Source organism: Nothobranchius furzeri, chromosome 16, assembly GCF_043380555.1.
Source record: "Nothobranchius furzeri strain GRZ-AD chromosome 16, NfurGRZ-RIMD1, whole genome shotgun sequence".
Lineage (NCBI taxonomy): Eukaryota > Metazoa > Chordata > Actinopteri > Cyprinodontiformes > Nothobranchiidae > Nothobranchius > Nothobranchius furzeri.
Window position 1 is genome coordinate 21346335 of NC_091756.1, and position 27548 is coordinate 21373882.

The 27548-nt window shown below is 48.2% G+C and overlaps 1 protein-coding gene across 3 annotated transcripts in view; it reads left to right on the forward strand.

Annotated features, from left to right (window-relative positions):
• LOC107396504 (myosin-16) overlaps positions 1 to 25109 on the forward strand; it is a 71397-nt gene extending 46288 nt beyond the window's left edge. For 2 of the 3 annotated variants that reach the window (XM_070545479.1, XM_054739864.2), the window contains 15 exons: positions 4 to 249; positions 321 to 438; positions 3600 to 3727; positions 3865 to 4061; positions 4143 to 4275; positions 4350 to 4566; positions 5988 to 6124; positions 6311 to 6414; positions 19560 to 19752; positions 19828 to 20031; positions 20113 to 20238; positions 20309 to 20479; positions 20751 to 20951; positions 21521 to 21667; positions 24731 to 25109. In XM_070545479.1, the coding sequence (XP_070401580.1) occupies positions 4 to 249; positions 321 to 438; positions 3600 to 3727; positions 3865 to 4061; positions 4143 to 4275; positions 4350 to 4566; positions 5988 to 6124; positions 6311 to 6414; positions 19560 to 19752; positions 19828 to 20031; positions 20113 to 20238; positions 20309 to 20479; positions 20751 to 20951; positions 21521 to 21667; positions 24731 to 24883 (2475 nt within the window). In that variant the 3' untranslated portion in view covers positions 24884 to 25109. Of the gene's footprint in view, positions 1 to 3; positions 250 to 320; positions 439 to 3599; positions 3728 to 3864; positions 4062 to 4142; positions 4276 to 4349; positions 4567 to 5987; positions 6125 to 6310; positions 6415 to 19559; positions 19753 to 19827; positions 20032 to 20112; positions 20239 to 20308; positions 20480 to 20750; positions 20952 to 21034; positions 21202 to 21520; positions 21668 to 24730 lie in introns of those variants that run through there. The other variant, XM_070545480.1, reaches the window with a different exon arrangement.
• Positions 25110 to 27548: the final 2439 nt, after the last annotated feature.

The following is a 27548-nucleotide window of genomic DNA, read 5'->3' on the forward strand; positions in this document are numbered from 1 at the left end:
CAGATGGAGGTGAACAAGAAGCGAGAAGCTGAGCTGCAGCGTCTGAAACGAGAGCTGGAGGAGTCATCTGTCCAATCAGAGGCGCTTTCTGCAGCACTGAGGAAGCGACACAGCGAGTTGGTGGCAGAGCTGAGCGAGCAGTGTGAGGCTCTGCAGCGGACCAGAGCCAAACTGGAGAAGGACAAGCAGAACCTGAGGATGGAAGTGGACGACTTGGCCACGTCACTGGATAGCCTACAGAAAGCTAAGGTCAGGGAGGGAGTGAACTGTTTGGTTTCAACAAAGCAGTTCTGTGTCTTAGTTCCTGTGTTGTGCTGCAGATGGCATCAGAAAACCAGATAAAGAAACTGGAGGAACAGCTGTTTGAGGCCAACAGGAGAGGAGACGAGCTGCAGAGGATGCTCACGGAGATCAGTGTGTCCAAGACCAGACTCACAGGTACACCACAGCTCACCAGTCCTTGTGCCTTAGCCACAGACAGTCTGTCTGGACCATTGACATATATACTGGATATTCATGTCCATAGGCTTGAAATATAAGGTTTGGTTTCCAAATGGGAGGTTCACACTACCGCCATTTTCACCATGTCACACATCTCTTCACACCCAGACAATCCAAAAATGGGAAAAGAGGTGGAGCTGAGGGTGGAGCTGTTACAGTTGGAACAAATGAACCAATGTAGCTACTAACTAACCCAAGGAGATAGGAAGGGCTCAGGAAACCGGGGTATCCCACCCGCATGGCAGACTGGCTTCCGTGCGAGGCTGTAGTCATGCTGGTCGCCTGTGGAGATCTAATATGGACCGGGGCTGTTAATTAACAAGTGGAGCCTGAGACCGCTGCGATCGTAGCCGGGCACCGTCGCCTTTTACATCAGCTCTTGCTCCAGCGAGATATTTGCTACATGCTAACCCGCAGCTAACAGAGTTTCTCCAGATGTTTTTAGCAAGAAAAAAGTGGTAGAGTGACTCCAAAGTGAAGGCCCCTCCAGCCTGCTTAGTAACAAAATCATAACCAGGTACACTGACAGAGGGTATCGGGTCTACCTCGTTCAAAGATCCGTGAGTCTGCCGCTGTGTCGACACCCCACGGAGCTGAGAGCCAAGTCGATAATGGCGGATCTTTTACCGTGGTGGAACAGCGACGCTCGATAGCCTCCGCTATCCCCGGTCAGATCTTTAGCTCTACTTTTTTTTAACCCAGCAGCCACAACAACACATATTTCAACCCGTCTTAGACCAAGCAGTGTTATGGTAAACACGCAGAAATTTCCCCCATTCAACCAGCAAACTATAAGCAAGAAAATGCAGTTGAGCAAATCAAAAGTGAAACAGCGTCAACTAAAAGAGCCGCAGTGTTTCTGTGGTCTCCCTCAGAGATCCACCAACGACCAGCCTGACTACAGACTTGCATCGGAGACGGCCCGGCTGCCCCGGGAAACGGGAACAGCCAGCCGCCTGCTCTAACAACTGTTCCCGGGCAGGAGGCAGGAGAAGCTGGGCACCCGCTCAAGGTTCTTATGCAGCCCCACTAATATATTTGACCAAGCAGTTAAATGACAGCATTTCTCCCCATTCAACCAGCAAAATAAAGTGCAGAAATATAAATTTACATACTGATAAAATGAAGCAGAAACTGGTTGGATGGTCTGTTAGTGTAATCGATAACCACGTTGTGCCTTTTTGTCCAAATAATTCCATGATTAACATCCGAGCTTCTGCTGCCAGATCCCAGTGGATGAGGGTGGAACTTCAATTTTGGCCACTTCCGTGTTGGCTTCAAATTTATTGCAGATTATGGGGGCTTGGTCTGGCCACAGAAGGACACTTCCTGTTGGGGTTATGCAATACCAGCCAGATAAAGTAAGGCTCTGGATCCCTGATCCTGGGGAGTGTGGCTGGACTCTGCTTTGGGATTACCAAATGGTGAGGTGGCAGGTGGACAATCAGTCACACTCCTCCACAGAGCAACTCGGTTTGGAGACTCTCCATGTTAAACTAGGAAGGTTCTGGCTGTTGTTTGTGCATGTGAGACTAGCACCAGCTCACATTTCTAGCCTTTCTGGATCTCTGGAAGGTGTTCTGTAAGGGGTGGAAGCTGGGGATTCTGTCAGTCTCCAGGGAGACATCAGTGCTCATGTGGAAAATTGTGATGTCATCCTGAAAGGCGTGGCAGGAAAGGTCATTTTATTATTGACCTTCTGTGCCAGATGTGGATTGTCCATTATAAACCAGAGGTTTGAGGAAACACTAGACCCTAAATGTACCAGGTCCCAAGGTCCTCAAGGTCAGTGAGGAGGGCTGTCACCTGATCACTGCCACTATTTAGATCCAGACCAATGCCGGGTAAACCCAGACTGGTAGAGGACTCGGTCTGTGAGATCTAAAACTTGATCTGTCTGCCAAGTTGGTTGATATAGATGCCCTCTGGTTGCTACGCTAGGCTAAAACCCAAGAATGCCTTGGGAACCGTAGGAGCTAGAGAGTGTACCACAGCCTCTTGGACCAGAGCTTTCATAATCTCTACATTTATACAACACTGACTAAACAGCATCTGACAGGCAGCCATTCACAGAGAAGGACCAAACCTGGACACTTCCTGGACCACCTTCCTCAGCTAGGTAACTACAGTAACACAGCAACAGAGCTGGATGAACCCATCAATAAAGAAACCATTGGTGGTCGTTAATCATCAGAAACATCCCAGCATCACTAAATCCTACCACAAAAACCCTCAACAGCTCCATCTTATCCTTTCTCCGATCTGCTGCACAGCTGAACACATCCTGGGTCTTGGATTTCTCTCTAATGCTTAGCAGACTGGAGCGTTTTAGACTCTCCTGGGACAGGCTGCAGCACAAATTTTACATCACGTTTGTCAAAATAAACTACTCAAACTGACAAACCTCTTTCCCCACATCAGTGAGGGTTCGGTCCTGTGAGTGGCCTAGGGCTGCATGTCAGACACAACTTCCTGAAACCAGGACGCAGATAGAATCTGCAGAAACATGACACAACATGGTGGATCACAGCCAAGGGAGCAGTAGAGGTTTGTCAGCAGTAAAGATGGGGGATGATAAATGTTCTGAGGGTGTTTAATGTTCGGAATTCTTATCACACAAGTGCATGAAGGTTGTGGAGAAAAATCATGAGACATCTCAGCTAAACTTATGCAAAAAATAAAGCCAAAAGAGAGCAAAATTGGTTATAAGTTTTAAGCCCCACCCCTTCCAGGAGCTTTTCCAGACCAAAATATGAATACACGTCAGAGTCTTTATTTTCTAGGACCAGAACCTTGCTTGGTGTAGTTCTGATCTTGAGTAGGCAGGATCTTCAGACCCTTCATCGTTCTTTTTTGGGTGGTGCAGCCCACCAACAAATCTCCCTGAACTGTCTCCATACTGAGCCATGTTTTGGCTAAAACAGGGATTTAATTTATTTACCAGAAACATGGCTGATGCCCTGTGTCCAAGATAAGCAGAAGACTTGTTTAGATTATGTTGTGTGTGAGAATGCCTTTATTAGTCCCACAGTGGGAAAATTATAAAATAGCTGGGCTGTGTAGCCGGGGTCAGTTACAGGAATATGTTGTCCCGTCAGCTGATAACGCCGACATGAGCAGACAGATGGAGGAGGCCGAGAGCAGAGTGACCCAGCTGACCCGCTCCAAGACTCTTGTCCAGTCCCAGCTCGAGGAGCTGAAGAAACAGCTGGATGAGGAAGTCAAGGTCAGTGTTTATGCAGTGAGACCAGAGGAATCCAGATGTTTGGTCTGATTAATGTGTGTGTGTGTGTGTGTGTGTGTGTGTCTGTGTGTGCGTGCGTGCGTGCGTGTGTGTGTGTGTGTGTGTGTGTGTGTGATCAGTGTAAACAGGCTGTCAGCAGCAGTCTGAACTCAGTACAGCAGCAATGTGAGGTGCTGAGGGACCAGCTGGAAGAGGAGCAGGACTGCAAGCAGGAGATGCAGCGCCTTGTTTCCAAACTCAACAGCGAGGTGACACACTGGAAGACTAAATATGAAGCTGACGCCATCCAGCATGGAGAAGAGCTGGAGGAGACAAAGTGTGTTGACTTTGGTGACCCACTTGTTGTGATAACATGTATCCAGTATACGTTGATGTCCTGATGATGCGCTTTTTACAGGAAGAGACTGGCAGCGAGACTTCAAGAGGCAGAGAAGACCATGGAAGCCACCCAGGTCAAATGTTCCTCACTAGAAAAAAACAAGCAGAGGCTGCAAGGAGAAGTGGGGGAGCTCTGTATGGACCTGGACAAGGTACAGAGATGCATGTTGCCTGGTGCAGTAAAATTTGCAGCCAAGGTTTGGTCCCAGCATTTTTGCTTCCTCAGGCCAGCAGCTGTGGTCAGGCTCTAGATAAGAAGCAACGAGTTTTGGAGAAGCAGCTTGGAGACTGGAGGCAGAAGTGTGAGGAGCTGGTGGCTGAGGTGGAGGCCTGCCAGAAGGAGAGCAGACAACATGCCGGAGAGCTCTTTAAACTCAAGACAGCTCATGAGGAGTGCCTGGAGCAGCTGGATGCTGTACGCAGGGACAGCAAGGCCTACCAGGGTAAACAGCTTCACACATGATTCAATTCAATTCAAATTCAAAGATACTTTATTAATCCCAGAGGGAAATTAGAGTTTCAGTACACACAATTCTGAGATCAGACATACATACATAGACACATGACAAGAAATGGTGATTGTGGTCATTCGCAACACGAGTCGCACTGCCTTATTAGATCAAGAGGGTTTATATGAGGATAGAGTCAGGGGGAGGGAAAAAAGGCACTTCATTGTTGCCCTCAACAGAGAGGGTAGCTTAGCTATGCAAAAAAAACACCTCAGACAGAAATGCACACAGACTTCAGACATTACACAACCTAAGTGTCCACTAGGTGGGGAGGTAGGGTTGGGACTCTCCTCACTTCAGTGTGTGCAGCTGCATGGAGCAGCGCTCATCACCTCCATTTGGACGGGAGGGAGATAATGGGTTAGAGGGCACACTGACTCCTAGATCCGGTTCCACGGCCTTCACCGGTCACAGTCCCGCCCAGGCTGGGATAGGGAGAAAGGGTTTCCATAGTGACGGCAGCATTCCACATTTCTTCTGAGGGGGGAGTTTTCACTTCAGCCTCACAGGCTCCAAGGGCACCAGATTCAGATAAGAATTAAGTTTGCCTGTTGAGCAGCGCAGAGCGCGAGATTGTGTATGGACCTGAATGAGTTGGCCTAAATAGGGTGGTGCCATATTGTGTAGGGCTTCAAATGTTAGCAGTAAAATTTTGAATTTGAATTTGATACGACTCTGATGCAGCCAATGCAGCTCTTTGAGAACTGGTGTGATGTTGTAGAGATTATACGTGCTGCCGGATTTTGTACTAGTTGTAGTTTATAAAGAAGTTTCTGTGGTAAGTCGTAAAGCAGTGCATTACAGTAATCCAGACAGGTCGCGACCAAAGCATTAATTAGTATGACAGTGTCTTTATGGGTGAGGGAAGGTTGAAAGTGGTTGATGTTAAGTAGGTGAAAGTATGCAGTGTGGACAATGTTATTTACATGAGCTGAAAATGACAGGCTATTATCCAGGGTAACGCCCAGACCAGTTTGGGGGCTGAGCCATGGCAGCTGACTTTGTCCACACTGGAATGCAGTTTGACCCAAAGAGGTGTCACATCTTGTGATCCTTTCTTATTTTAAACCATCAAATTAAAGAAAAAATATTTATTACATTTAACTGAGAAAAACAACAACAACAAAACAGTCATTTCCCCAACAGTCTTATTCACATGTAGCAGATGCTGACAGTTTACAGTGAGCTAAAAAAAAAAGCTGGAATGGTTGGTAAACACATGTAACAAAAGTTGTCATCATTTTGGCACTTTTGTGAAAATGTTTTTGAGTAAATTATTAGAAATTATAATTTGCTTCTAGCACAGTGCTCAGCTAATATGACCAGGTAGCAACAACGTGTTCTTTGATTCCCAGAGGAGATCGCTGACCTAGCAGACCAGCTGTCAGATGGAGGGAAGAATGTCCATGAGCTCCAAAAAGCAAAGAAGAAGATTGAGATGGAAAAAGAAGAGATACAGGCTTCACTAGAGGAATCTGAGGCAGCTTTGGAGGTATGAAACAGACATCTCCGCTAGCCGCTAAAGCTAGCTCATCACCAGCACGAGCACACAAGCCGTTCTGGGATTCTCCAGAACTCACAAATTGCCAGTCCGCCTCTGTGGTGCATGTACACCCACCCTACCTTCTCCACTCATATTTGTTCTTGCAGATTTTTTTATTCTTTTTTCTGTCCCCAGGCTGAGGAGTCCAAAGTTCTGAGGCTTCAGCAGGAGTTGTCTCAGTCTAAAGTAGACATGGAGCGCAGACTTCAGGAGAAGGAGGAAGAGGCTGAAGCTGCTAGGTACATCAGTTCTGTTTCATCCCTCTGCTCACTCATTCTCATCAGGAACATCATTCCTATCTTTCAAGGATGCTTACGGGTTCAAGGAATGTCAAAAAGTAATATCGTCTTCAGGGTAAAGGATCTAAACATCAGATAGAGGATCACTGTGTCTCTGTAGATTTAGAGAAAGCGTATGACAGGGTGTTAAGAGGAGCTGTGGTCAGGGGGAGGTCTGGAGTGGCAGAGAAGGATTTTATAGTGGTGCAGAAGATGTGTGAGAGTTGTGAGACAGCAGTGAGGTGTGAGACAGTGGTGAGGTATGAAACAGCAGTGAGCTGTTAGACAGTGGTGAGGTGTGTGACAGCAGTGAGCTGTGAGACAGCAGTGAGGTGTGAGACAGCAGTGGTCTGTGAGACAGCAGTGAGGTGTGAGACAGCAGTGACGTATGAGACAGCAGTGAGTTGTGACACAGTGGTGAGGTATGAGACGACAATGAAATGTGGGACAGCAGTTAGGTATGAGACAGCAGTGAGCTGTGAGACAGTGGTGAGGTATGAGACGACAGTGAGCTGTGGGACAGCATTTAGGTATGAGATAGCAGTGAGGTGTGAGACAGCAGTGACGTATGAGACAGCAGTGAGGTATGAGACAGCAGTGAGCTGTGAGACAGTGGTGAGGTATGAGACGACAGTGAGCTGTAGGACAGCAGTTAGGTATGAGACAGCAGTGAGGTATGAGAAAGTGGTGAGATATGAGACAGCAGTGAGCTGTGAGACAGTGGTGAGGAATGAGACAGCAGTGAGCTGAGAAACAGCAGTGAGGTATGAGACAGCAGTGAGCTGTGAGACAGTTTTGAGGTATGAGACAGGGGTGAGGCGTGAGACAGCGGTGAGCTGTGAGATAGAAGTGAGACAGTGGTGAGGTATGACACAGTTATGAGATGTGAGATAGCAGTGAGACAGTGGTGAGGTGTGAGACAGTGGTGAGGTATGAGACGACAGTTAGGTGTGAGACAGCAGAGAGACAGTGGTGAGGTGTGAGAGAACAGTGAGCTGTGAGACAGCAGTGAGACAGTAATGAGGTGTGAGACAGCCATGAGCTGTCAGACGGTGGTGAGGTGTGAGACAACGGTGAGCTGTGAGACAGCAGTGAGAGAGTGGTGAGGTGTAAGACAGCGGTGAGCTGTGAGACAGCAGTGAGACAGTGGTGAGGTATGAAACAGTGGTGAGGTGTGAAATAGCAGTGAGACAGCTGTGAGGTATGAGACAGCAGTTAGGTGTGAGACAACAGTGAGACAGTGGTGAGGTATGAGAGAGTGGCGAGGTGTGAGACAGCAGTGAGCTGTTAGACAGCTGTGAGACAGTGGTGAGGTGTGAGACAGTAGTGGGCTGTGAGACAGAAGTGAGACAGTGCTGAGGTGGGAGACAGCAGTTAGGTGCAAGACAGCAGTGAGACAGTTTTGACAGATGACACAGTGGTGAGGTGTGAGAGAGTGGTGAGACAGTGGTGAGGTATGACATATTGGTGAAGTGTGAGAGAGCAGTGAGCTGTTAGACAGCGGTGAGACAGTGGTGAGGTGTGAGACAGCAATGAGACAGTGGTGAGGTGTGAGACAGTGGTGAACTGTGAGACAGCGGTGGGCTGTGAGACAGGAGTGAGACAGTGCTGAGGTGAGAGACAGCAGTTAGGTGTGAGACAGCAGTGAGACAGTGGTGAGGTGTAAGACAGCAGTGAGACAGTGGTGAGATGTGAGACAGCGGTGAGCTGTGAGACAGTAGTGAGACAGTGGTGAGGTATGAAACAGTGGTGAGGTGTGAAATAGCAGTGAGACAGCTGTGAGGTATGAGACAGCAGTTAGGTGTGAGACAACAGTGAGACAGTGGTGAGGTATGAGAGAGTGGCGAGGTGTGAGACAGCAGTGAGCTGTTTGACAGCTGCGAGACAGTGGTGAGGTGTGAGACAGTAGTGGGCTGTGAGACAGAAGTGAGACAGTGCTGAGGTGAGAGACAGCAGTTAGGTGTAAGACAGCAGTGAGACAGTTTTGACGGATGACACAGTGGTGAGGTATGAAACAGTGGTGAGGTGTGAAATAGCAGTGAGACAGCTGTGAGGTATGAGACAGCAATTAGGTGTGAGACAACAGTGAGACACTGGTGAGGTATGAGAGAGTGGCGAGGTGTGAGACAGCTGTGAGGTATGAGACAGCAGTTAGGTGTGAGACAACAGTGAGACAGTGGTGAGGTATGAGAGAGTGGCGAGGTGTGAGACAGCAGTGAGCTGTTAGACAGCTGCGAGACAGTGGTGAGGTGTGAGACAGTAGTGGGCTGTGAGACAGAAGTGAGACAGTGCTGAGGTGAGAGACAGCAGTTAGGTGTAAGACAGCAGTGAGACAGTTTTGACGGATGACACAGTGGTGAGGTATGAAACAGTGGTGAGGTGTGAAATAGCAGTGAGACAGCTGTGAGGTATGAGACAGCAGTTAGGTGTGAGACAACAGTGAGACACTGGTGAGGTATGAGAGAGTGGCGAGGTGTGAGACAGCTGTGAGGTATGAGACAGCAGTTAGGTGTGAGACAACAGTGAGACAGTGGTGAGGTATGAGAGAGTGGCGAGGTGTGAGACAGCAGTGAGCTGTTAGACAGCTGCGAGACAGTGGTGAGGTGTGAGACAGTAGTGGGCTGTGAGACAGAAGTGAGACAGTGCTGAGGTGAGAGACAGCAGTTAGGTGTAAGACAGCAGTGAGACAGTTTTGACGGATGACACAGTGGTGAGGTATGAAACAGTGGTGAGGTGTGAAATAGCAGTGAGACAGCTGTGAGGTATGAGACAGCAGTTAGGTGTGAGACAACAGTGAGACACTGGTGAGGTATGAGAGAGTGGCGAGGTGTGAGACAGCAGTGAGCTGTTAGACAGCTGCGAGACAGTGGTGATGTGTGAGACAGTAGTGGGCTGTGAGACAGAAGTGAGACAGTGCTGAGGTGAGAGACAGCAGTTAGGTGTAAGACAGCAGTGAGACAGTTTTGACGGATGACACAGTGGTGAGGTGTGAGAGAGTGGTGAGACAGTGTTGAGGCATGACATATTGGTGAGGTGTGAGAGAGCAGTGAGCTGTTAGACAGCGGTGAGACAGTGGTGAGGTGTGAGACAGCAGTGAGCTGTGAGACAGCAGTGAGACAGTGGTGAGGTGTGAGACAGTGGTGAACTGTGAGACAGCGGTGGGTTGTGAGACAGGAGTGAGACAGTGCTGAGGTGAGAGACAGCAGTTAGGTGTAAGAGAGCAGTGAGACAGTGGTGAGGTATGAAACAGTGGTGAGGTGTGAAATAGCAGTGAGCTGTTAGACAGCTGTGAGACAGTGGTGAGGTGTGAGACAGTAGTGGGCTGTGAGACAGAAGTGAGACAGTGCTGAGGTGAGAGACAGCAGTTAGGTGTAAGACAGCAGTGAGACAGTTTTGACGGATGACACAGTGGTGAGGTATGACATATTGGTGATGTGTGAGAGAGCAGTGAGCTGTTAGACAGAGGTGAGACAGTGGTGAGGTGTTAGACAGCAGTGAGCTGTGAGACAGCAGTGAGACAGTGGTGAGGTGTGAGATAGTGGTGAACTGTGAGACAGCGGTGGGCTGTGAGACAGGAGTGAGACAGGTCTGAGGTGAGAGACAGCAGTTAGGTGTAAGAGAGCAGTGAGACAGTGGTGGGGTATGACACAGTGGTGAGGTGTGAGATAGCAGTGAGACAGTGGTGAGGTATGAGACAGCACTGAGACAGTGGTGAGGTGTGAGACAGAAGTGAGCTGTGAAACAGCAGTGAGACAGTGATGAGGTGTGAGACAGTGGTGAGGTGTGAGACAGCAGTGAGCTGTGAGACAGTGGTGTTGTATAAGACAGTGGTGAGGTGTGAGACAGCAGTGAGACAGTGGTGAGGTGTGAGACAGCTGTGAGGTGTGAGACAGCAGTGAGCTGTGAGACAGCAGTGAGACAGTGGTGAGGTATAAGACAGTGGTGTGGTATAAGACAGTTTTGAGGTGTGAGACAGTGATGAGGTGTGAGACAGCAGTGAGACAGTGGTGAGGTATGAGACAGCTATGAGGTGTGAGACAGCGGTGAGCTGTGAGACAGCAGTGAACTGTGAGACAGATGTGAGACAGTGGTGAGGTGTGAGCCAGTGTTGGGCTGTGAGACAGCAGTGAGACAGTGCTGAGGTGAGAGACAGCAGTTAGGTGTCAAGACAGCAGTGAGACAGTGGTGAGGTTTGACAGAGCAGTGAGACAGTGGTGAGGTGTGAGACAGCAGTGAGCTGTGAGACTGCAGTGAAACAGTGGTGAGGTGTGAGACAGCGGTGAGCTGTGAGACAGTGGTGGGCTGTGAGACAGCAGTGAGACAGTGCTGAGGTGAGAGACAGCAGTTAGGTGTAAGACAGCAGTGAGACAGTGGTGAGGTATGACACAGTGGTGAGGTGTGAGATAGCAGTGAGACAGTGGTGAGGTGTGAGAAAGTGGTGAGGTATGAGACAGTAGTGAGACAGTGGTGAGGTGTGAGACAGCAGTGTGCTGTGAGACAGCAGTGAGACAGTGGTGAGGTGTGAGACAACGGGGAGCTGTGAGACAGCAGTGAGACAGTGGTGATGTATGAGACAGTGGTGAGGTGTGAGACAGCGGTGAGCTGTGAGACAGCAGTGAGACAGTGGTGAGGTATGAGACAGCAGTGAGCTGTGAGACAGCAGTGAGACAGTGGTGAGATGTGTGACAGGGGTGAGCTGTGAGACAGCAATGAGACAGTGGTGAGGTGAGAGACACCAGTTAGGTGTAAGACAGCAGTGAGACATTGGTGAGGTGTGAGATAGCAGTGAGACAGTTGTGAGGTGTGAGACAGTGGTGAGGTATGAGACAGCAGTTAGTGTGAGACAGCAGTGAGACAGTGGTGAGGTGTGAGACAGTGGTGAGGTATGAGACAGCGGTGAGCTGTGAGACAGCAGTGAGACAGTGGTGAGATGTGAGACAGGGGTGAGCTGTGAGACAGCAATGAGACAGTGGTGAGGTGAGAGACACCAGTTATGTGTAAGACAGCAGTGAGACAGTGGTGAGGTATGAGACAGCAGTTAGTGTGAGACAGCAGTGAGACAGGGGATGAGGTGTGAGACAGTGGTGAGGTGTGAGACAGTGGTGAGGTGTGAGATAGTGGTGAGGTATGAGACAGCAGTTAGGCGTGAGACAGCAGTGAGACAGCGGTGAGGTGCGAGACAGCAGTTAGGTGTGAGGCAGGTGTGAGGCAGCAGTGAGGTGCGAGACAGCAATTAGGTGTAAGGCAGCAGTGAGACAGCGGTGAGGTGCGAGACAGCAGTTAGGTGTGAGGCAGCAGTGAGACAGTGGTGAGGTTTGAGACAGTGGTGGGGTGAGCTGTAGGAGTAACAGTTTAGTCCAAGGTGAAGGTGGGAGTGGATAAAGGATCGCTCTATGATGATGTTCAACACGAGAAGGGTTGGAAATCGAAAGCTCCCATTGTTTCAAATCCCAGGAATCGTCCAACCCTTTTGCAAACGATTCCCTTATCAGTTCCAGTGGAATTATGTCACTGCGCACATTGTGTAGCTTACAGAAGCAGGAAACATGGCGTCTATGCGGCACAAACACTCAAAAGTTTGGTCGTATTTAACAAGAATGCATGAAAACAGAATAACTTGTAACATCTGCAAAGTCTCCTCCTTGAACAGTCACCTTATCGTGGTGGAGGAGTTTGAGTGCCCTAATGATCCTAGGAGCTATGTTGTCTGGGGCACTTAGTGCCCCCTGGTAGGGTCTCCCATGACAAATTGGTCTTAGGTGAAGGGTGAGACAAAGAACGGTTCGAAGGATCTTTCATGGCGGTTAAAACGAAGAGTCGGAGTACCCGGCCCGGAGGGTTACCGGGGTCCCACCCTGGAGCCAGGCCTGGGGTTGGGGCCCGTGAGCGAGCGCCTGGTGGCCGGGCTTTCGCCCATGGGGCCCGGCCGGGCCCAGCCCGAACCGGATACATGGGCTCGTCCAACTGTGGACCCACCACCCGCAGTAGGTACATGAAGGGTCCGGTGCAATGCGAATCGGGTGGCAGACCAAGGCGGGAGCCTTGGCGGTCCAATCCCTGGACAAGAAAACTAGTTTTTGGGACATGGAACGTCACCTCGCTGGCGGGGAAGGAGCCGGAGCTTGTGGCAGAGGTTGAGCGGTACCGGCTAGATATAGTCGGACTCACCTCGACACATTGCATTGGCTCTGGAACCCGAGACCTGGAGAGGGGTTGGACACTCTACTTTGCTGGAGTTTCTCCGGGTGAGAGGCGGAGGGCTGGGGTTGGCTTTTTGTTAGCCCCGAGACTCTCTGCCTGTGTGTTGGGGTTTACCCCGGGGGACAAGAGGGTAGCTTCCTTGCGCCTTCGGGTCGGGGAACGGGTCCTGACTGTTGTTTGTGCTTATGGGCCAAATATCAGTTCAGAGTACCCACCCTTTTTGGAGTCCCTGGGACGAGTGCTAGATAGTGCTCCATCAGGGGACTCCATTGTCCTGCTGGGGGACTTCAGTGCTCACGTGGGCAATGACAGCTTGACCTGGAGGGGTGTGATTGGGAGGAACGGCCCACCTAATCTGAACTCGAGCGGTGTTTTGTTATTGGACTTCTGTGCAAGCCGCAGTTTGGCCATAACGAACACCATGTTCGAACATAAGGATGCCCACCGGTACACTTGGTACCAGGGCAGCCTAGGTCACAGGTCGATGATAGATTTTGTAGTCGTATCATCTGACCTGCGGCCGTATGTTTTGGACACCCGAGTGAAGAGAGGGGCGGAGCTGTCAACTGATCACCACCTGGTGGTGAGTTGGATCAGATGGCAGGGGAACATGCCGCGTAGACCTGGCAGACCCAAACGCATAGTGGGGGTGCAGCAGTGGCAGTTGCCGAGGCAAAATCTCGGGCGTGGGAGGAGTTTGGTGAGGCCATGGAGAAAGACTATCGATCGGCTCCAAAGAGGTTCTGGCAAACTGTCCGGCGCCTCAGGAGATCAGGAGAGGAAGGCAGCAACTCGCTCACACTGTTTACAGTGGGGATGGGGAGCTGCTGACGTCAACTGAGGCTATAGTCGGACGGTGGAAGGAATACTTTGAGGAGCTCCTCAATCCCACCAATGCGCATTCCGAGGAGGAACCAGAGCTGGGAGGCCTGGGGATGGACTGTCCGATCTCGGGGGCAGAAGTTGCTGAGGTAGTCAAACAACTACACAGCGGCGGAGCCCCGGGGGCGGATGAGGTTCGTCCTGGGTATCTTAAGGCTATGGATGTTGTAGGGCTGTCATGGTTGACACGTCTCTACAACATTGCGTGGTCATCGGGGGCAGTTCCTAGGGAGTGGCAGACCGGGGTGGTGGTCCCCATCTTTAAGAAGGGTGACCTGAGGGTGTGTTCCAACTATAGGGGGATCACACTCCTCAGCCTCCCTGGAAAGGTCTACTCCAAGGTACTGGAGAGGAGGGTCCGATCGATAGTTGAATCTCAGATAGAGGAGGAGCAATGTGGTTTTCGTCCTGGCCGTGGAACTGTGGACCAGCTCTATACCCTTGCAAGGGTGATGGAGGGGGCATGGGAGTTTGCCCAACCAATCCACATGTGCTTTGTGGATTTGGAGAAGGCTTATGACCGTGTCCCCAGGGGCACCCTGTGGGGGACGCTCCAGGAGTATGGGGTGGGTGGCTTTCTGTTAAGGGCCATTCAGTCCCTTTACCAGAGGAGCGTGAGTTTGGTCCGCATAGCCGGTAGTAAGTCGGACCTGTTCCCAGTGAGGGTTGGACTCCGCCAGGGCTGCCCTTTGTCACCGGTTCTGTTCATCACTTTTATGGACAGAATTTCTAGACGCAGCCGTGGTGTGGAGTGTGTCGAGTTTGGTGGCAGGAGAATCTCGTCTCTGCTTTTTGCGGATGATGTGGTCCTCCTAGCTTCATCCAGCTCTGACCTTCAGCTCTTGCTGGGTAGGTTCGCGGCCGAATGTGAAGCGGCTGGGATGAGGATCAGCACCTCCAAATCTGAGACCATGGTTCTCGACCAGAAAAGGGTGGCTTGCCACCTCCGGGTCGGGGGAGAGGTCCTACCTCAAGTGGAGGAGTTTAAGTATCTCGGGGTCTTGTTCACGAGTGAGGGTAGGAGGGATCGGGAGATCGACAGGCGGATTGGTTCGGCGTCTGCAGTGATGCGGACGCTGAGCCGATCTGTCGTGGTGAAGAGGGAGCTGAGCCAGAAAGCCAGGCTCTCGATTTACCGGTCGATCTACGTCCCAATCCTCACCTATGGTCATGAGCTTTGGGTAATGACCAAAAAAACGAGATCGCGGATACAAGCGGCCGAAATGAGTTTCCTCCGTAGGGTGGCCGGGCTCAGCCTTAGAGATAGGGTGAGGAGCTCGGACATTCGGGAGGGACTCGGAGTAGAACCGCTGCTCCTCCGGATCGAAAGGAGCCAGTTGAGGTGGTTTGGGCATCTGGTCAGGATGCCTCCTGGACGCCTCCCTGGGGAGGTGTTTCGGGCATGTCCTGCCGGCAGAAGGCCCCCGGGTCGACCCAGGACACGTTGGAGAGGTTACATCTCCAATCTGGCCCGGGAACGCCTTGGGGTCCTGCCGGAGGAGCTGGTGGACAAGGCCAGGGAGAGGACGGCCTGGAGCTCCCTAGTTGGGATGCTGCCCCCGCGACCCGGACCCGGATAAGCGGAGGAAGACGAGACGAGACGAGACGATCTGCAAAGTAAATATGTCATTAAGGGAGGAAGCGTTACGAATATACAAAAGCTTTTGGCCACAAAATATGCAATAACTTAAAGTTATTGATGTGTTTTGACTTGCTGCAGTCTAGTGAATTTCATAGCGGCAGCAGCGTTCTAACGTCCTCTTCTATTAATACTGCAGGTAACTAATTAACTAACACTACCTATCATGTTAAGGTCATTTACATAATATACACACCTCCACACTAGCAGACTCCAGTGACAAAGGTCTGACCAATGGTCAGATTTTTCCCATTTTAAAAGCTACAGCAACGCTGCACTGAACAAGAAGATGACTGCCTTCACAGGAAGCATAAAGGAGAACATTTGGAACGATATTTACAACCGATACAGGTACAACTGGCTATTTGTCATAAAGAAACTGACAGTTATAATGCAGGAGCCGTGCGCAGTTAGTTTTTTTCACCTGTATAGCTACTCTGGAATTGATAAGGGAATAGATAAGGAATTGGATTGATAGACAGAATCGACAATGCCATTGATATTGATAAAAACATATCAATTCCCACCCATAGACACAAGTCTCCATGGACTATGATGTTTGCAGATGACACAGTGATCTGCAGTGAGATCAGGGTGCAGGCAGAGGAGAAGTTAGAGAGGTGGAGATGTGCACCGCCCTTAAAACCATGTCCAATAAGAATGCTCCAGGTCCAGATGGGTTTCCAGTAGCAGTAGTTTTATGAATTTATAGGTAAAGACCTTGTCATCTCATATCCCTTAATGTTGAGAAAGAAAGAAAACAATCTTGTATATAGTGCCTCTCATGATAAAAATCACTTCACATGAACAAAATAAGCAATTAAAGTATCAAAAAAGAATTCAAAAAATGATTAAAAGTATGTTTAAAATGAGAAAAACAATGTAATAAAAATAGTAATGTAAAGAAAATAGTTTGTAAAGCCCTTACAAGAAGATTACAGAAGGTAACACCTATCATAATACACCCTGCTAAAATTCTTAGTAAAACCGTCATTGTGATTGTGGCAACCTTCGCCATTGGTAGAGATTTCCACCTGGCAAGATCATCTTATACTTTCTTTAAAAGTGGGATGTAGTTTAGTTTTGTTAAATCTGCTAGTCTGGAGGTGCTTTTACAAGACACAACATGCCAGCAAATTGGCGTAATATTACCGCAATGGTACATCTATAAACGCGCCATGCCAGCATGGCGTTGCACCAATTTTGCAGCATTCGTTCCGCGTCGCTTGGTAGTAATATTGCGGTAATGGTCTGTTGTATGCGCCCTGGCGCAACAGAGGCAGATGTCATGATGACACGGGGAGTTATTGCTGAGCTCCGGCTGGCAAATTAATTGAAAATGAAAGTAAACACAGGCAGTAAGGTTTACTTTTTGAACAAAATCAGCTGAGATGGCAAACTGGAGCGCCACAGCGCTCCACGAGCCTCTCTGTTAGAGCTGAAGCTCAGATCACCAGACACTGCACAGGGACTGATGGGGACAGACACCTTTAGGAGCTGCTTGTTAAAAAAAAATTTAAGATCACGGCTTCAATCGCAATAAAAAGCAAGTTACGGTATGTCCAAGATAAATGGAAGTCTGTGGCAGTGCATACCCTCTTTATGCCGCCATAATCTTTTATAAAATTGCCACGATTGCGCCACATTACCGCCACGGTCTGATCTTATAAACGACCTTTATCCTCTCCAGGGAGCCGCGGCAAATCCCGTTTTGCAAACGCTCTGGTCCTGTAAAAACACCATGGGAGAGATATTAGTGCCCAATCTATCTAGCGTGTATCCTGTTACCAAAGTGGTTAAAATCACACCATCATTTCTTCCTCTTTGGTCTGGAGAAATGGACACAGACCATTTACTGTGCATGCTCAAAAAAAATACATTCAAGTGCACGCATGCATGAAGACACACATCTTCATGTGATGTCATCACGTAAGCTATCTAACATGACTTATGCTTACTCATAATGAATTTGAGCTTGAAAGTGTATAAAGGGAGTCGAGAAAAGAGAAATTAATTGGGAGAACTCTAGATTTTAACCAGTTAATTAAATAATCTGAAACTTAAAAAAAGTTTATCAATTCCATTGCTTGGGAGAGAGGGGAGTGAGGATTAAAATGATGGTTTCAACAAGAATCAGTTACTTATTCTAAGGAATCCCAAACAAGCCACCACTTGACTGATTTAGATCTCTGGACTACTTTTGGAAGGAGACCTAAAATAGAGGACTGGGTTTGAATCTTCTACAATCCCATGCAGACGCACACCCATCTGGAATGACCCTGACATTTTGCAAATGAACATTCCAGATTGGAAGTGTAAAGGAATCCTATACCTGGAACATATCTTTGAAGGAATAGAGTCTTATCCCATTCAACAGATTCGTCTCCCAAAATGAGATCGATAAGAACAGATTTTTTAGAATATCAAGAAATTAAACCTGTAGGTAAATTAGCCTTTAGCTATCCCTATAGCAACATGGGAGGTGAATCTATCACTTAGCTTTCACTAGAACATCTGGTCTCAGACTCTTTTAAAAACCTTTAAAATGACCAAGAATCCTAATTTAAGATGAGTTCAATACTAAATTCTGCACAGAGTACATTCTACAGGTATTTAGGATGGGTATGTGCTTTCTGACACCTGTGCACCCTGCACAGACAACACACCTGACAATTATACCAACTGTTAACAGCTGTTAGTAATTATTCATATATAAGGTGTTGTATGTCTACTTAAAGGGACTTTACGGAGTTTTGAATTTTTATGCTCGTGATTGCCCCCTCAGGCCAAAAGCGTAACGGCAGCTTCAATAGTAGGCTCGTGCACGAGGCGCGTATGCTGTACGTGCACACTCCTTAACGAAAATAACAGCTGAGACAGTCGTGTGTGTGTGTGTGTGTGTGTGTGTGTGTGTGTGTGTGTGTGTGTGTGTGTGTGTGTGTGTGTGTGAGTGCGTGAGTGGCCCGGAGGACAGGAGAACGCGCAGCTAATTAATTAAATAATTTGGTTCTGTACCTTTCTCTTCAGCACAGCCGACAAAGGGTTATGATGGGTCAGTCCTCCTGCATGCTCAGATCATTCCCTTCCCTTGCTTGAAAAATTGTTCCAAAATGAAAGTTGAACCCACATCTTTTTTATCTGTGAATTCAATGCCGTTCGGCGAGTCTCAAATAAAAATTTGGGCATCTTACTGTAAAAAAATATGCCATTAATGTAAAAAAGAAACTCTAAATAAACTATGTTCACATGCAAAATCAAACCTGGCTCTTCTGCGCGGAAGTCCAACGACTTACTAGGTGAGCTAAAGCGCCAGTGACATCATTTGTATCTGTAACATTTATATCCTTGATCACAGCTGAAACAACGTTCAAAGAACGGTTTGGAGTGAAAATGGCTATTTTGTTGCTAATTTGCAGGAAATATCTAGAAGAAAGTTCCACAGAAAGTAGCTAAGGGTCCTCAGAAATGTAGCTAGCTTTGTCACTAGGCGTTAGGAACAGCGACAAAGTGGCACTGCCTCTCTCTCTGCTGCTAAAGCTACTGATAGCAAATGCTACGGGCTATGCCTGAGCGTGAACGCGCATGAAGCAGCCTGCTCGACCCGAGCATCTCTCTTTTTCTGTGATTGTACAGAAAAACAGGCAATCACAGTAAAAATGCCAGGGCTCATTCTACAGGACCAGGGCATTGCAGGAGAATGTATGAAGAAGACATTTATTATTTCTATACATGTTTTGGCTGTCAGACTTCCATAATGTCCCTTTAATGTTGCATTGTTGCATAATGTACATGCACTGCAGTACATCAGTCTGTGTCAGGCTTTGGTTAACTCCACATTCCTTCACCAGAGTCCAGCTGTCTGTGATCCTCCAAACTGATAAATAGTCCTGCACCATGTCTGAGAGGAAGAAAGGTTTCGTTTGGATGTAAATTGTTTAGAAAGCAGTAAACATGTTTACCAGCATCAGATTCTGCTACAGGTTTTTAAATAAAACTGTCAACCTTAAAAAGTGGCGAAGACCCATCTGATAAATTTTGGCTTTCTTCTCTATGTCTTGCTCATTAGCAAGACATAGAGAAGCAGCAGGTAGAGCAGGTTGTCCAGTAATCAGAAGGTTGCAGGTTTGATCCCGGCTGTTGCTGTTGTGTCCTTGGGCAAGACACAACCCACTTTGCCTGCTGGTGGTGGTCGGAGGGAACGGTGGTGCCTGTGTTCAGCAGGCCTCGCCTCTGTCAGTGCCTCCCAGGGCAGCTGTGGCTAAATGGTAGCTCATCCCCACCAGCTTGTGAATGGGTGAATGGCTGATTGTGTTGTGAAGTGCCTTGGGGGGTTGTAGAACCCTAAGAAGGTTCTATACAAATAAAACCACACCATTTATTTTAGAAAAAATCACCAGAGGGTGCTGGAGTCCCTGCAGGCCAGTCTGGATGTGGAGGTGAAAGGCCGCGCTGAGGCAGCAAAGCTGAGGAAGAAACTAGAGGCTGATATCAGCGAGCTGGAGCTGCAGATGGACCTGCTCACCAAGAACAACACAGAACTCAACAAGAACAACAGGAAGATCCAGCAGCAGATGAAGGTCTGTTCAGAGCAGTTAAGATGTTATAAAGCAGGATCGTCCAGTGGGTCACAGCAATGTCCTCCTGTGCTTCAGGAGATGCAGGCTCAGCTGGAGGAGGAGATGCGGAGCCACGAGGAGCACCGGGATCAGTTGGCAGCTTTGGAACGCCGCTGTGCTCTGTTGGTCAGTGAGGATGAGGAAACCCGCTCAGCCCTGGAGAGCACTGAGAGAACCCGCAAGGCCCTGGAGATAGAGCTACACAACACCACAGAGAAGTTCAGTGACCTCCACGACCAGGTGAACCCCACAAGGGTTGAGTTTCACCTCCACTGGTTTACTTCTCAACTGAGCCAGTCTCAACAGTTTGACTCTGTTCAGTTTCAGTTGTCTCTAAGCGGGAGAAGGAAGCTGGAGGTGGATCTTCAGACTCTGCAGCAGGAGCACGGGGAGCTACAGGCAGAGCTGAGAACATGCACAGAGAGGGCAAAGAAGGCCAGCTGTGAGGTAAACACACAGCTTCCAGGTTCTGAAGCACGGTTTAGACGACTTCTGATACGAGTGTCCTTTCCTCCAGCTGGCCAGAGTTGGGGAGGAGCTGCGTCTGGAGCAGGAGCATGTGCTCCACCTGGAGAGGGTCAAGAAAGGTCTGGAAGGCCAGATCAAAGAAATGAGCGGTCGGCTAGACGAGGCTGAGCAGCTGGCTCTCAAAGGAGGAAAGAAAATCATTCAGAAGCTGGAGGGGAAGGTGTGGAGACAGGATGTCAACCCGTCACAATAAAACACTGAATAATGTTAAATATGTTCATCATTATCACCACAGGATCACTGATTCTACTAAAGACAAAGAAAATTTACCAGAGGACCAATTTTAAATTCATCATTCTAGACTCACACACAGTCATGAGGTTCTACTTTGTTGGCTGATTTACAAAATGTGTTCATGAGGGCCTGTGGAGGGTTTTCCAGACATGCTCGTTCCACGGCTAACCTAAGCAGCAGATTCCCTCTTCATGCAGGTGAAGGAGCTGGACTTGGAGCTGGACTCAGAACAGAAACGACACGCTGAGACGGTGAAATCTCTGAGGAAGAATGAGCGTCGTCTGAAGGAACTGCTGTTTCAGTCTGAGGAGGACCAGAAGAGCCAGCAGCGGATGCAGGAGCTGGTGGAGAGGCTCCAGAACAAGATGAAGGCCTACAAGAGACAAGTGGAGCAGGCAGTACGTCTCCTTTCCTCTCACTTGTCCTCGTGTGTTGCTATCTGCTCTCATCTCATCTGATGCAATGCCCCTCCCATCACCAGAGGGTTGCAGGGTCCGTTGCAGTCATTGTGCCCTAGGGCAAGGCACTTCACCCTGCTGGTGGTGTTTGGAGGGACTGATGGTGCCTGTGTACAGCAGCTTCGCCTCTGTCAGTGTGCTCCAGAGCAACTGTGGCTACATCATGGCTCATCCCACCAGCATGGGATTATGTGGATGACTGTAGTGGTGTAAAGCACTTTGGGGGGTCTAGGACCCTAGAAGAAACTATAAAGAGTGGGTACGGAAAGTATTAGACCCCCTTCAATTTTCCACTCTTTGTTATGTTGCAACCATTTGCTAAACTCATTTGAAATCATTTTTCTCATGGGGTGCTGTGTGTACTTTCATGAGGAAGAAAGTGAATTTCATTTACTTTAGAAAATGGATGCAATGTAACAAAGTGAAAAATTGACAGGGATCTGAATACTTTTCGCATCCACTTTAAATACAGGCCATTTACCGTTTGTTCTTTGTTGTCCTCACCTCAGGAAGAACAAGCCAACATGAACCTGGCAAAGTACAGAAAGACCATCCATGAGCTGGATGATGCGGAGGAACGGGCCGACATCGCTGAGTCAGCGCTCACCAAGATCAGGACAAAGACCAAAGGCAGCTTCGGCAAAGGGTCCTCCTCTGTAAGTATCCTGGAACGCAGGTTCTACCACAGATCAGAACCGTTACTGACCCTTTGTGGTGTGTTTAGTCAGTAAAAGTCTTTACTGCTGAAGCTTCGAAAATCCTCTTGGTCACAGCTGTCAGTAACTCAGCTGGAGGCAGGTGGAACTGAGTTTCTACAGAGATCTGTTTGCTGGGTGATAGAGGAGAGATGGGCCGAGGGTCCAGAGCTTCATCTGGGGTGTCATGGCAAGGGATTAGCTGATTATTTGGATCAGGACTAAAAGAACAAGATCTGAAATGTAAAACCAATCAGGACATGTCACATGTCACAGTGGGACCAGGTCCAGAAGAGTCCAGGCATTCATTTACTCAGCAACACTCTCCTAGCCTGAGATGTCCTTGCGGGAGATCCCCTCCTCTCTCTCGATGGACAGTGCCTGACAGACCACCAGGAAACCTAGGGAGAGCCTGGTAGAAATCCCGGATAAGGAACTTGTCCAGGATGTGGCAAGCAGGAACCCAGGAGCGTTCCTCAGGACCATACCCCTCCCAGTCCACCAGGTACTGCAAACCATAACAAGAATGAAGAAGGCGCCACACAGTCTGGACCACACCCCAAGCCAGGAACCAGGTGGGAGGAGGGGACCTGGAGAGGGGCACAAGACAGGCTTGACTTTAGACACATGAAACATGTGACATACCCTCGAGGTTCAGGGACGCAAAGACGAACTGCAGCAGAGTTGATCTCTTTGGAGATGGGAAAGGGGCCAACAAAGCAAGGAGCCAACTTGTGGCACAACCCAAAGAGGATGGTTTTTCGTGGACAACCACACCTGCTGCCCCACCTGGTATGCTGGTGCGGGAGACCTATGCCAATCGGCAGATCTGGCATAATGGGTAGAGGTCGCTTTCACAGAGGATTCATAGTTTTGTCTAAACCTCCTGGTTGATGTGTTCAATCTATCCATCTGTTTAGGGGAGGAATCCAGAAGAGAGGCTCACCTTAATTCCCAGTTGACCACAGAACTCTTTCCAAAACTTGGAGACAAACTGTGGTCCATGATCAGAGGCTATGTCTGAGGGGATGCCATGCAGCCCGAAGACCTCTCGAGCCAGAATTTCTCCGACTTCCTTGGACGTCAGTAACTTGGTCGGAGAATCAAGTGTGTCATTTTGGAGAACCGGTCAATTATGCTGAGGAGGAGCATAATGTAATTAATAGAGTTGGGTTAACCTGTGATGAAGTCCATGGAGTTGTGGGACCAAGGGTGACAAGGGATGGGGAGCGTCTGTAGCAGTTCTGCTGGTGGTCGACGGGAGGGTTTGGCTTGACATTAGTGACACTACTGTGCTGTAATGCACATGTCGGTAAAAGTCAGCAAATCCTAAGACCCTTAGAAAATGCTTGAGTGTCTGAGGCCCTTTGATGGACACTGGAGAAGACTGTGCCCCACTCCTCTGCAGTAAAAACACAGTCTTCCTCTAAAAAGTCTCTCGTATTCCTATGGCGAAAGTTTGGCTGGGCCAATCTGCAGGGGTTCTGGGGTCTCAACAGGACTAGACAGGGCTCCGACAGGGTTGTGTGAGGATTGGGAGAGGTCCGAGAACTAGGTTCAAATTGATACACCGGAAAGGGTCGGCTTTTTATCTTGCTTGAGCTTAAGGAGTCGTACATCGACGTGGGTGGAAAGGGCCTTCAGCCCCACCAGCCTCCTCATTCTAGGTGCTTTCTGTAAATAGGAAGTGAAAATAAATTATGTACTCACTCTTTTCCTTCCCCACCTTATGGTGAGGAGACCTTGTGCTGCCTCTCTGGGTGGCAACAATAGGCTAAAAACCCTGAGCAGTTCTTCAGTAAAATCCTTGTCGCAGTAACATCTATAAGTGTCTCTTTGCCACCCAGCTGTTCCTCACAACTTGGGTTTTCCAGATAAAAGTGAAATGACAAAGGCAACCTTGGCTCTTTCTGTGGGGAAGGAGAAGTTCTAAATAAAAGTCAAAGTCCCATTAGTTGACACATCACCCATCCCCTGGGGGAGCTGTGAGCTGCAGACACAGCCACGCTCCAGAACCATTTGATGGTTCAACCCCCCCCCAATCCAACCCCTTAATGTCGAGTGTCAAGCAGGGAGGCATTGGGTTGCATTTTTTTCTAAGCCTTTGGTATCATCCAACAAGGATTTGAACCCTGATCTCCCAGTCTCAGGGCAGACACTCATACCACTAGGCCACTGAGCTTCTCGCACTGCGTGAGGAAAGCTCTACATGGATCAGGGTCACTTCTGAACACCTCTGGTGGGATCAAATGCTGCTCATGGGTGTTTGGAGGGTGTAATCCTGGTGGAGGTACGGATGAGTTGGGCGGGGCCTCCGTCCTCAGGGCAGAAGCTGTGGACAAATGATTCAGCATGGACAACATATCCTGAACATTAGTCTCTAATTTGCCGATAGCAGACTCTACATTAGAACACCAGTTCTGTGTGGGTGACGGGTCCATTTTTGGCCAGATTGTACTGTAATGAACCACTAGCAAGATCCGGAAATTCAGCCACACACAGGATAAGCAGTAAAAGATGATGCTTTATCGAATTAATCTGAGGACGTTGCTTGGAATGAGAAAACCACGTGGAGGAACTGTGGAGGGGGGGGGGGGGGGGGGGGTAGAGAGGGAGGGAGAGAGAGAGAGAGAATGATGATCCTAGCGAGAGCAGATCCCAGGGAAGAGCAGCACTGTACAATCAGAGATTTATTTATGTTTTCATAACCAGATCTCTGACTTTAAGCTCTCTTCTCATCAGTGGAAACTTCCTGATGGCCCCCCAGAGTTCATGGGGTGGCCTGGTCCTCTTGGGAATTTGTGATGATCGTTTTCATGTTTATTTATTTGGCAGACGCTTTTATCCGAAGCGACAATTTCTAACCTATAGGGCATGTTGTGATCGGTCTGTGATTTGGACCGTAGAACATCTTTATCTCCTTACAAGAAATAAATTACAAATTATTTCAGTAGATTAAGATTATCTGTAGCCTACCTGTACTAGTATCACACTGTGTGTGTGTGTGTGTGTGTGTCCCACCAGGGTTACAGTACTCCATACCCCACCCTTGTGCGCTCCCCCAGCTCCGTGGGCTCAGAGGGACGAGGGGAGAAGATTGTGAATGAAGACAACGAGTCAGTCAACTCCCTCATCCCGACCTATCTGGACTCCCTGAGGAAGCTCATGATTGATTAGGGAAAACCTGTGGGGAAAGGTTCAGAGTTCAAATGGTGATTTTATTTGTTCTGGCATCAAAATCAGTTTATCATCGTTACAGGAAGCACAATCAGCCTGTTTCTAACGTAAGCTTTACTATCAGTGCCTTAAAGTGGAACGAGGATGGAACTCATCGTTTTCTGTTAGCATGTGATGAAAAGCTTCTGTTTTCTAGAAAAAACGAATAAATGACACAATAAAAAGATTCTGTGGTTTTGTCATTTTTACTTCCTGTTGAGGTTAATAGCAACACCCAGGAAATGCTCGTGACCTGTTTACTGAACAAGTTTAGTTTGTCACTGAGGTGCAGGTGTGACTAAACAAACCGCCACAGTGTTAACTAGGGCTGGACGATTTTAGGAAAAGATTGAATCACAATTTTTCTAGCAAAAATTGTGATTTTGGTTCAATTCACGATTTTCTGCAAGCAAAGGTCCAACACTAGCCTGCCAAGCCATCCTGCTGATTAAGTGAAAAGGTGGTCTGGATTCTAGTCTAGTACAACAAATCATTCACATTAATATTTACTATTTAATCTTACAATAAAAACTGTTAAATCTATTAATGTTTTCTCCCATTATCTTATTTTTTTATGTGTTTGTGAAGCAGCTTGTGCTTGTGATTTTTATCTAGAGGAGCTTTATAAAAACATGGTCTACTCCAAAAATGCATGGAGGAAATCTGTAGGTAGAAATAGCTTTTAAATGTATTAAATAAAAAAAATACATGGTTTTCCTGCATTACCGCGGCAGGCTGAAGCCAGGCACGCAGATAGGGTGGGGGATGGGGGGATCTGTCCCCCCAGATTCAGATCGACCCCAATCCGTCCCCCGCACTAAGGCCAGAAAGAAAACAAAATCGGAGGGTACATTGGAACTTTGTCCCCCCAGTTTGAAAATCCTATCTGCGCCCCTGGCTGAAGCCATCTGGTAGTTTTTCCTCACTAAAATGTCAGCTCCGTGAGAGAGACGCACGCATTCTGACACCTTAGCTTGTTTGAACTAACGTGAGCCGTCAGAAACATTCAGACGATTTTTAAAAGAGAAGTTAAGCTTTCAAGTCAACTAAAGTGCGCGACTCCGCACTCGCGCTGATGAAGCATAAATCGAGCTTTAGAAAAACCTGAATATGCAGCTCTGGCAGCTGTGGAGTTGGGCTCAGCTCTGGACTGTACACCCCACCCCCCTCCCCCACGCTGGCTTTTGCCGCAGCCATAACACAGGGGGAAAACCCCGGATGTTAAAAAAAGTTACACAACTGATCCTGGATCAGTCAAAACCGCTAAAACCGCTGCTTCGACGGTCATGTGATCATGCTGTTTGAAATCGCAATTTCGGTCCAAAAACGATAGATCGTTCAGCCCTACTGTTAATCATCAAGTCTCTGTATCCGTTCACAAACTTGTGCTTTTTCATTAAAGGTGTGGTTCAGTGACCATTTTAATGATTGTTTCTGATTATAATCGATCACTCTAAATTTGCCATGCAGGCTGAACATAAAAATAGTCTCCTACATCCATCTCCTGCATCAGCTTCTGATAGAAAATAGATGGAGAAACTCTAGGATATGAAAAGTCTGACAGATCTATGCCACAGGGTTCTAATTACAGAGGAGCCAAGGGGAGCCCGGCTCCCCTGAAAGGGTGACAAGCTCTTACTTACACACCAAGGGGGAGCCCAAGAAAAGATCCAGTTTACCTAAATTACATTATTTATATTAACTCTAAGCATCGGGGATCCTTTTGAGCAGAGAGCATGGAGAGCGGCATAGCGCTGATTGTTGATGCGCTGCAGGCAGCGGCGTCCTGCGCCCCGCCACAGTAACATAAGTGTTTACACCCAAAAAAAAAAAAAAATAAAATTAACACACGTTCGTTCATGTGTGCTGATATTCTCTGGCACTCTGCTGTTTTTGCTGTCAGTATCCCTTTTATGTGCTTAGCTCAAAAGTAATTCATGTGGTGAAAAAGTAGGAAGCCAGGCAGCAGTCTCTGTGCAGGATGGGGAGGAGATGCAGGATGATAAGAGACAGACAGGACAGGAAAATAGTCACATGAAAATGGAACATTTATTTCTTTGATACAATTCAGATCAGCTTCTCAGCTCAGTCCCACACCCAGTGTCGTTTCATACCCTTCAAACCTGAGACAACTGGAGCAGTTTGATCATGAGGAGCTGGCCAGAATACCTGCTGGGAGGTGCAGAAGTCTCACTGACTGTTACTGGAATAATTTGATTGCAGTGATTCTCTCAAAAGGTAGTGCAACAAAATAAAAATGATTACATTTAATAGACATTTTTAATAGAAATAGAACTTTTGTCAGGTATTTCTGTGATCATAGAAGGTTTATCTTTCCTTGACTGAAGGGTACCAACTACATTGACCGTGTCTATAACGCTCTACTTTTGGGCTTTGACATGAACGTTGTCATCCTTTCTCTAAACGTAGCGCGGGGGCCTCGCTGCGGAAGCCTGGCTCCTTCCCCATGGGCTGCTTGCATGAGATCGCTGGATTGAACGCTGGAAATCGTTGATGGATGTGGAAGTGTGCACACAGCTGTGTGACTGCTTTAAAGGGAATCATATTGTGAACATTTCTGTTGCATTTTTCTGCTTACATGAAAATATGTTTTATGCAAACATAG